At 37.8% G+C, this 10,110-nt stretch overlaps 1 protein-coding gene across 1 annotated transcript; it reads left to right on the top strand.

Annotated features, from left to right (window-relative positions):
* Nucleotides 1-6,425: 6,425 nt before the first annotated feature.
* Nucleotides 6,426-9,703, top strand: LOC149300681 (ras-related protein Ral-A-like). The gene is made up of 4 exons (XM_089484715.1): nucleotides 6,426-6,539; nucleotides 8,036-8,244; nucleotides 9,080-9,254; nucleotides 9,581-9,703. Exons 1-4 carry the CDS (start codon nucleotides 6,426-6,428, stop codon nucleotides 9,701-9,703), a joined length of 621 nt encoding a protein of 206 aa, XP_089340841.1.
* The last annotated feature ends 407 nt before the right edge of the window (nucleotides 9,704-10,110 follow it).

Here is a 10,110-nt window from a genome sequence, read left to right as displayed (position 1 = left end):
AATTGAAAAAAAATGTACATTTTTTTATCCGATTAATCGAAAAAATTATCGGCCAACTAATCGATTATTAAAATAATCGTTAGTTGCAGCCCTACATTAAACCACCAGCTATGGGAGGGTCCAGTTCTAAGGCCATGATCACCTGTGCATGCACTTGTGCCCATAATGGAAGAGATTAGGTTTATTTCACAGAAAGATCTGTATTTGGAGCATTATTAGTTTGTTGAGGTAGCCATGTCTAAATTTAATATGTGATATGTGTAAAGTATATAACGGTTTTATATACCGTATTAAGAATATTTCTGTAAGGGGTTGAAGTGGGCTTTTCCATAATACCAACTCATCTACAGAGGCAATGACCATAAATATGGGCTTTTTTAATTTTCAAATAATCCAGAAAAAAAAAAATTGACCCGTAAAGTGGCTTATCCATTACCTATATTCTATATGTGCTAATTCTATCAAGAGGTGTAGTGCTCTCGCTAACCTAAATATCCCTATTTTTGTATTAAATAACACTTTTTGGAGTGTGAGAAAACTATTTTTTGTGCATGAAAAATTGAATTGATCCTGTCAGTACAGCTTTTCTGTGGGTGCTTGACCTGCTCAGGTGTAGAATAGGAGATTGAGACTATAGAGACTTTTAATTAAGTCTACTGGACCAGCTGCTGTGAGTGTTAAAATGCATATTAACAATATGTTTGTGTGACTAATTGTGAGGAGATTCAGGAAAAAAATAGTACTCATGCCACCTTGGGACAAAAGGGTCCTTGGACATGTGGTAGAGCTATAAATATATTTAACGTACTCCTGAATACTCGGCCCCTAATACCCTTTTAGGCTTTTGTTTAATTTTGCTTGTAACTTCATTTTATTATTTGATGTCTACAAAATTTGCAAGACCTATATACTGACGTTTTCAGTGTTTTAAAAATTGATCGTATTAACCCAGGTGAAACGTCTTCAGTTAAGTCTGTTTCAGATGGAATCTCCATTCAATATTTAATCAAAAGAACATATAAAGGCCCATCATGCTACATTGATGATATATGGTTCTCTGGAACATTATTGCTGCTGTGTATAAATGTAAGAGCACGATCTGTTAGAAAATGTAGGCACGTAGCAAAGTCAATTATAGTTTTGTATCACCTTAAATCACGATTGCACATGTTTTACTTAAATTTTTTAAGCCCATTTAGACATTTATGCATTTTACAAATCACAGATGCAGCATTCGAGTCATTAAGATTTATTGATGACTCTGGTCTTCATTATGGAAATACTAGCCAAGCTTTTATAACTAGAATTGTATTAAAAGTGGCCATTTGTATGCGTTCTGGCTCTGTTATCTTTGCACAATCTACTAGACAAACACTAAAGACTCTTTATTATACTGCCTGAAGAATACAATGTCTCAGTCCTCTTAACCTGGCTGGACTTCATCAGTGTTGCCATAAAGAATCATCTCAGTATCTCTAGGTCTGCAGATAAAGAAAGGTTAATGGGGGGAAAAAACTAGAAAGGATGAGTTTTTCTTCAGTGCTGAACAATATTTACTACATACAACATTGTATTGCATGGTTAAAGAAAATGTGTTTTACCAAGGGATTTGAAACATGTTTTCAGAAAAAAAGCATGCATTCAATTTTACAGTTCATAAAATATCGTATTTTGATGCGGTAAGCAAAAACCGAAATATGTTAGATTTTCAGCGTGTATGTAATGCAATGAGTATATCTAAGTTTTAGTCCTCGGAATATTTGTCTTGATACATTTCTTAAGATTGTGGGCTGTGTTGTAAACTCTAGGGGATGTATTCATTGGATTTCTTCTTGGCATTCAGTGTATTTGGTTTCTCTGGAATATGTCGTACCCATTGAAGGAGCAACACAAAGCCAAGAGGCGGCATAGATTATAATGCTGTGCGGTAGCTGTTACCAAGGGACTTTTTGTAAACCTGGAAAAGTTCCCTATAAACATACAATGAATCCTAATAACAAGCACATCCATTAGATGCAGTTTACCCAGGGCCTTTCTTCAGCTGGAACCGGTGGAGGGAATTATAAACCGTTCCAAATACCAGGCAATTTTGGCACAAAACCTTCAGGCGTGAATAAATGTTGGTTTTAGATATAGCAATGTAAAGAATAACAGATGTCATTCAACAGTATTTACCGTATTTGCTCGATTAATAAGACGACCCCACAAAATCTGAATCTTAAGTTAGGAAAAAAAGAAAAAGCCTGAATATAAGACGACCCTATAGGAAAAATGTTTTACTAATAAATGTTAATTTGCGCATACACCCTCCGACTGTCAGAGAGAATTCCCCGCAGTGGTGCGGGGAACTATTCTCTCTGACAGTCAGGGAAGGTCTGCGCGATGGACGCAGACAACCCCCCCCCCCCCCCGCTGCTAACAGCACCTCCTTCCGGCTGCAGCAGAAGTCTACCCGCTGTCCGGACAACACACCGGGGAGTGAGAAGCACGGGTAATTTTTTGTTTGTTTGTTTGCTCTGAAAAAAAACCTTGTCTTATAACCGAGCAAACACGGTAGTTTGGCCACCGGTTTATTCACTTGCGATTCAACCAAATCTGTTCAGATGAGTTGAGTAGGGTGGAGCGTCTGAGTTGGCCCAAATTTTAACTTGTTTTCCCAAGATGGGGAGGTACTTGATATTTTTATATGGCTTTCTTTTGGGAACAAAGTAAGAACCAAGTATATAACTCTGTGTGTGTGTGTGTGTATATATATGTATGTGTGTGTATATATATTTTATAGAGCGCCATCATATTCCATAGCGCTGTACAATGGTAGGACAGGACATAAGTAGTATATACCATAACAATTTGACAACAGTTAAGGAGGGCCCTGTTCAAACAAGTGTGTGTGTGTGTGTGTGTGTGTGTATATATATAATACAGAAATACCGTGTAGATGTTAATGTGGTAAATTACTTTTGTAGCTGGAAGCTGATTTTTGATGGAATATCTTCATAGGCGTACAGAGACCCTTTATCACCCCCATCGCTCTTGTGTCAAGATAGCACGTTGTGTTAGCAAATCCATGTTTAAGTCTAAAAGGCTAATTAATCATTAGAAAATCCTTTTGCAATGATGTCTAGAAACATCCTTGTTTTCCATAAAAGTGACCCCAATTCTGTAAGGTGTTGGCTGGGTAGTTGCCTTGTATACAGCTAGTATTAAGAGTACAACAAAAGTGCACACCAAGAGTTAACATTGCATTTTGGCATCTCCTGAAATAAGGAGCTGAGCTTTGCTATAGAATATGTCATACTTTTTGTCATGGATCCATGGGCAGCATTTTACTAGTGATCTGTGAATACTTTGCACAAAGCAGCCGATTTTATGTGGCAGCCGATCAATTTTATTTTTTAAAGTGTATACACCCAAACAGGGTTTGCGAATGACAACAAGGAAAACAAAGTATACAAATGACCAATTGGATTACAATTTAACCCCTTAACGACAATTGCCGGTACTGGCATGACACGGAAAAGCATGTGCTTTACGACAATTGACGTGCCAGGACCGGCACGTCTTTAAACGGGTGCAGAAAGCGATCTGTTTTCGCTTTCTGTACCCAAAAAACGTTGCTGAATGCCTCGACCTCGAGGCATTCAGCAACGCCGCTATCGGAACGAAGGGGCCATCTCTGGCCCCTCCACGGGGCGTCAACATCCGCCATACTTTGTATGGCGGCGGACGCCCGTATTAAAAGCGTTTAGGAGGCGATCGACGATCGCCTCCTAAACTTAAATGGTGTCGCTGGAATGCCTCGATCAGGAGGCATCCAGCGACACCAAACACTTACCTTTCGATGGGCTGTGACCGCTCCGGAGAGCGGTCACAGCCGCAGCTGCCGATGATCTTCGCCATCAAGCAAGATGGCCGCTGCCCTGTAACAGGAACAAACAAATTTTAAAAGTTCGCTAGACGGTCCAGACCATCTAGAGAACTTTGGCTCCACTTGCAGGTTGAATACAGGTACTGCATTCACCATGCAAGTCAATGGAAGCCAGCTTTCTAATCACAGTGTGATTAGTAAAAATAAATTAAAAAATAAAATAAAATTTATAATAATTAGAAAAAAAATAGTAAAAAACTAGTAAAATTTAAAAATCATTTCCCACTGATGTCACTATCAGGGGAACCTCCAAGTTGAAAAAAAATGTTACAATTTTTTTTTTAAAAAGACAAAAAAAAAATATATATATATATATATATATATAAAAAATATATTTTTGTGAGCAAGTCCTAAAATTAGCATATTAGCTTAAAACAATTCTCGCATGGAAAGAGTTAAAATACTGGCATATTAAATGCCCGTGGGGTGTCTACTTTTAAAAAAGGTATGATTTGATGGGGTAAATTGAATTGGCCAGGTTCAACAACGTCCCAATTAACACCGGGGGAAGGATGGCCACACACCTAATTTCCAATTCGAAAAATGCACACGTACCAAATGTGGCCTTTTAGTTCCCACAAAAATGACACACCCATGCATGTGGGATATCACTGCACTCAGGAGATGTTGCTGAACACATTATGGGGTGTCGTGTGACAGCGGCATATACCAGGAGCTGTAAATTCATACATAAAGTAGGTGTGTGTGGGAAAAATACACACACAAAAATACTACTGCAAACTTTGAAAACATGCTGGTGGTAAAATGTGTGCATGCAAAGAGTTAAAATACCAGCATTTAAAATACCCTGTGGTGTCTAGTTTTGAAAAATATATGGTTTTGTTGGGCACACTGAAATGGCCCGGCTCAAAGATGTACCAAATAGGGCATGGGCAGTGGATCCCCAAATGCCAAAGTTCAACATTGAAAAATGCGCATGCCCCAAATGTGGCCCTTTTGCCCCCAAACGGCCAGGCAAAATCCTTCATGTGAGGTATCGCTGTACTCAGGAGATGTTGCTGAACACATATTGGGGTGTTTTGTGATAGTGACATATACGAGAACTTTTTAATTCATACCTGAAGTAAAATGTGTGTGGAAAACCAAATGCAAAAAAATGACTACCACAAAGTTTGACAAAGACTGGTGGTAGATATGGTGCATGGAAAGAGTTAAAATACTAGCATTTGAAATACCCCGGGGTGTCTAGTTTTCAAAAATATATGGGTTTATTGGGCACACTGAAATGGCCCGGCTCAAAGATGTACCAAATGGGGCATGGGCAGTGGATCCCCAAATGCCAAAGTTCAACATTGAAAAATGTGCATGCCCCAAATGTGGCCCTTTTGCCCCCAAACAGCCAGGCAAAATCATTCATGTGAGGTATCGCTGTACTCAGGAGATGTTGCTGAACACATATTGGGGTGTTTTGTGATAGTGACATAAACGAGAGCCTTTTAATTCATACCTGAAGTAAAATGTGTGTGACAAAACAAATGCAAAAAAATGACTACCACAAAGTTTGACAAAAACTGGTGGTAGATATGGTGCATGGAAAGAGTTAAAATACTAGCATTTGGAATACCCTGGGCTGTCTAGTTTTCAAAAATATATGATTTGATGGGGTAAATTGCATTGGCCGGGTTCAAAGATACCCGAAATGGCACATGAGGGGAAGAATTACCAGATTTGGAAAAAATGGCTTTGAAATAGCAAAACGCTACCTGTACTTATTGCCCCATAATGGGTAGAAAAAAGCAAAAAAACATAAAAACATTGGGTATTTCTAAACTCAGGACAAATAGTAGAATCCATTTAGCAGGTTTTTTCATTACCTTTTATAGATGAGTAAAAGATTTTTCAACTAAAAGTTAGAAACAGTCATTTTTTTCTAAATTTTTCACCATATTTTATACTTTTTTTAGTAGTAAATAATATGATACAATCAAAACAATGTCATCTAAAGAAAGCCCTTCTTGTCCTGAAAAAAACAATATCTAATGTGTGTGGGTTCAGTAAACGGGAAAGAAGAAAATTACAACTAAACACGAGCAGCGCAGAAATGTTAAAACGGCCATTGTCACGAAGGGTACAAAAAGTAAAATCAGCCTTTGTCACGAAGGGGTTAAACCAGGAATGTTTTAAATAAAGTGTGGCCTAATCCATGTTTTTGTATGATTGTTTTATTACTTAGAGCCATATTCATTGTGTGTATGCATATTGCACTCACTAGGCTGTGACCAGCTGAGTCATCCTTTAATTTGACCAATGTTTGCCGTGTTTGAGTTAAATGTATAATGGCAAACAAAACCAATTTCATTATTGATTTCTTTTGATGAATGAGCTTAGCGAAACAGCACATGTTTATGTACAGGTGATAGTGTTGATGAATGATGAGCTTTGGTTCTACAAATTCAATTAATTAATAGTTCCTGTTTACTTCTTTCTTCCTGCAGTTCAGCTTTATTACTCTGTATAGTTGACACAAAATCCAAAGATGGCTGCTAATAAGCCTAAAGGCCAGAATTCCTTGGCACTGCACAAAGTCATCATGGTAGGAAGCGGTGGAGTGGGAAAATCAGCTTTAACACTCCAATTTATGTATGATGAGGTAAGCCCCAATGGAATATGCATGTCGCGTAAGGTGTATATACATCCCTGGAAACTTTTGGCCTCCAGCTACCCAGAGCCCCCCTTGCGGGGTGCATCCAGGACTGCCCAGTGACGTTGGTGAGCTGTCAGGCTGATGTGCCAAGTTTTCGCATGGTTGGGGGTTTTTTTTGTTTTTTTTTCATGCTCCTGCATTTTATTAATTGTATTTTTTCTGTGTTTCTTATCTTAGCCCAATATAGACAAACACCCTGGCTTATCCTACTACCTGTAGTAAACAATACAATAGCTCAGCTGAGCCCTCATCCTGACTAATGAAAGTCCTTATGAGAAACAGACTTCACTAGCATTGCCATAAAGTATCAATTCAGTGTGTTCTTTGAGCAGGAATACAATATCACATGACTGACAACAGTAGCAGCAGGTCTGCATATAAGGAAGTTTGTTGTAACACAATTTTGTTTAATGCTCAAGGAGAACAATATTTTTGTATGGGACTTCCCCTTTAAGCCCTACTGTTTTTCCCCCCATTTTATCTTTAAACATATGTTGGAAACACCATTGACTATGGATTAGTTATACTTAGAAAAACATTTATAGGGGTAGGCAAGAAACAAATTGGAGTGACAGTCAAACCTGAGCTGACCAAGATCCAAAGCAATGCCAGACCAAACAGAAGGAATAAGTTTAAAAATAACACTGGCCATTGCATTTTCAACATCCCTAGCCCAAGTAAGATGTTTCATCATGACCATACCCATCAGTCAGATGTGATGACCCACTATGACCACCCTTGCATGACTCTGTTCTGGCTCTTTTCTTTTTTTTCTCTTTCATGCGATACACACACAACGAGGCCCATTATGATTAACCCATAAATGATGTGTAAACTCATCATAAAAGCTGAAACTTTAACGCAGGTTGACGCGTATACTCATCAATCTGCGGAGATCGCTCTGTCAGAGAGCATTCACAGACCGCTTTGTGAACCAGTAATAACCAGTCTCAGCTCCTTGCATGCATGTGACGGCTCCTGGAATTAATGCAAAACTGAGAAAGGCAATAAAAAGTCCCAGGCATATGATATTTTTCCAATTAAGTGAATATATATTGCTTTTTTTCTTTTCATTTGAATTAGCGGTGTACAATTTGATATAAATATTGTAGGTAAAAATATTTTTTTTTAAATGTATTACTTACATTTTCAGTCCCCCCCCCCCCCAAGTAAATGACAGTATAGATATACAGAAACTATGTTATAGCAAAGTCCTGTTTTTGTCATGCGAAAAACCAAACTATAGTTTGGTTTAAAAAACAAACTCCTTTCCATGATCTTTTATAACTTCCTGTCCTGTTTGTACTATAGCATTTGTGGGTTTGTTTGGTATTTTTCCTATTTATGTTTTTGATTCCTCATAATTCCTTTGAGAATCACTATTTTATCCGATGTTATATTCTGGAGTATAATTCCTTAAGGCTTAATGTATGGTTTCACAGTTTGTGGAAGACTATGAACCAACTAAAGCTGACAGCTATCGGAAGAAGGTTGTACTCGATGGTGTGGAGGTCCAGATCGATATCCTGGATACAGCTGGTCAGGAGGACTATGCGGCAATCAGAGACAATTACTTCCGAAGTGGAGAGGGATTCCTCTGTGTCTTCTCTATCACAGAGCAGGAATCCTTTGCTGCTACAGCAGATTTCAGGTGAGTGCGCATATGGCTTGACAGGCGGTACTTTAGGAATACGATATGGTGTCGAGTGGAAATGTCTGATGAACATATGGCCATGTCTGTTGTAGTTTTCAATTAGACTAGAAACTGTGGTGCAGTTTTTTCAAGACATAGAAACAATTGTTACTCCAGTACTAACTGATGAAATCACCATAACTAATCCTGATTATCCTTAAAGTGCAATTATACTATACAAGTAACCTAGGCTTCTTTTGAAGAAACCAAATGTATTCTCCCAGAGCTCAGAAACATTTTGATAAAACAGCTTGCACTTCAAAAGTTACTGGCTGCTTTCTCTAGGCAAGTGATGCTATCTTAGACAACCACTCACTGTTCACTTATAGCCAAGATTACTAAAAGGGATGTTATTTTGGTCCCCTCTACCACTTTGGAAATGAAATTATGTATATTAAGTATTTCTTACAGAGGATGGTTTGGTAGAAAAGATACAATTTAGGAGGTACAAATGTACTAGAGAAAGAGTATTTACAACACTATTACAACATAGGAGGGTAAAATTAACAATAACATCAAGATCTACAATATATAAAACTGTCAATAACATTAGCACACAAAAAACATGTTGGTGCAGGAGGAGAATAGAGCCCTCCTCTTGGATATGATCATTTACTTTTTTAATTGTAGTAAGGTCATGTGAGTGATTTTAACATTGCCTTTCTTTGTTGCACTGTCAGTCTCCATAAGAAAAACCTATTATAACAAGTATTATAAAGTAATATGTGCTTGTTTAATGCAAACAAATGCTACTATGCTACTGGAGCTCAACTGACTTTGTGTTTGCCTTTAGAGAACAAATATTACGAGTAAAGGAGGATGAAAATGTACCTTTTCTGCTTGTTGGCAACAAATCAGATTTGGAGGATAAACGTCAAGTCTCTGTGGAAGAAGCAAAAAGCCGGGCCGATCAGTGGAACGTTAACTACGTAGAAACCTCTGCAAAGACACGAGCCAATGTTGATAAGGTAGCTATTACTCCTGTCCCAAGAGCCAAGTGCAGCAGTTCTCCCAATAAACAACCACTCTTTTGCCCACATCTACTTGGCTGTATACTCCATACATGTTCACAATAGTTCTACTATTATCACATTACTGATCACGCATTATCAATTATGCATGTTTTAGACTGGACAAGAGATATCTGGACTCCGTAAAGTGTTCAGGAGCTTATCTACTAAATTGAGTTGTAGGTGAACAGTCTCTTCATTTGAATACAGGTGCCTAAAGTCTACATAACCACCATTAATTATGCTTCAATGGATTCAGCAATATAACTTGTTTTTCTTTACAGGTATTCTTCGATTTAATGAGGGAAATTCGAGCCCGCAAGATGGAAGACAGCAAAGAAAAGAATGGAAAGAAGAAGAGAAAAAGCCTTGCCAAGAGGATAAGGGAAAGATGTTGCATTTTATAATGAAAACTTGCAAACCACCACTTCTTCTTTTTGTCTATACTGTTAAGAACCATAAAATACTAGCATGTCCCGTGCAGCACAGGTGACTGGTTGTTCTTTTACAATTTGGAGACATTAACACTTTAAAAGCATGATTTGGGAAACTTCAAGGCACTGACATTTGACGTCATGAACAACAACAACAACAAATACAATTATTTATTTTTTTTATTATTTTTTTTACCATCTGCAAACAAAATTAATTTCCAATCACATGTACTTACTTATTTGTACAATATTCCTGAATGTACACATCGTGAAAGGTGGCAATAGTCTGTGTATATTCAAACAGGGGACTCTTCTACTTAGTTTTTTTTGTTTGCTTTTTAACTACAACCCTTACCTCTATTGTCTGTTTCTAATTTTGG

This window comes from Sceloporus occidentalis, unplaced genomic scaffold, assembly GCF_023333645.1.
Source record: "Sceloporus occidentalis isolate IW3139 unplaced genomic scaffold, rSceOcc1.0.p SCAF_23, whole genome shotgun sequence".
Classification (NCBI taxonomy): domain Eukaryota; kingdom Metazoa; phylum Chordata; class Lepidosauria; order Squamata; family Phrynosomatidae; genus Sceloporus; species Sceloporus occidentalis.
Note: the sequence above shows the minus strand (reverse complement) of the source record. Positions and strands in the feature narration are given on the sequence as shown.

Bases quoted from the DNA above. Each gene is read 5' to 3' on its own strand.
- LOC149300681 (XM_089484715.1), top strand. From the start codon at position 6,426: ATGGCTGCTAATAAGCCTAAAGGCCAGAATTCCTTGGCACTGCACAAA. The intron at 8,245-9,079 runs GTGAGTGCGCAT...GTTTGCCTTTAG, and splicing joins GCTGCTACAGCAGATTTCAG to AGAACAAATATTACGAGTAA. The intron at 9,255-9,580 runs GTAGCTATTACT...TTTTCTTTACAG, and splicing joins CACGAGCCAATGTTGATAAG to GTATTCTTCGATTTAATGAG.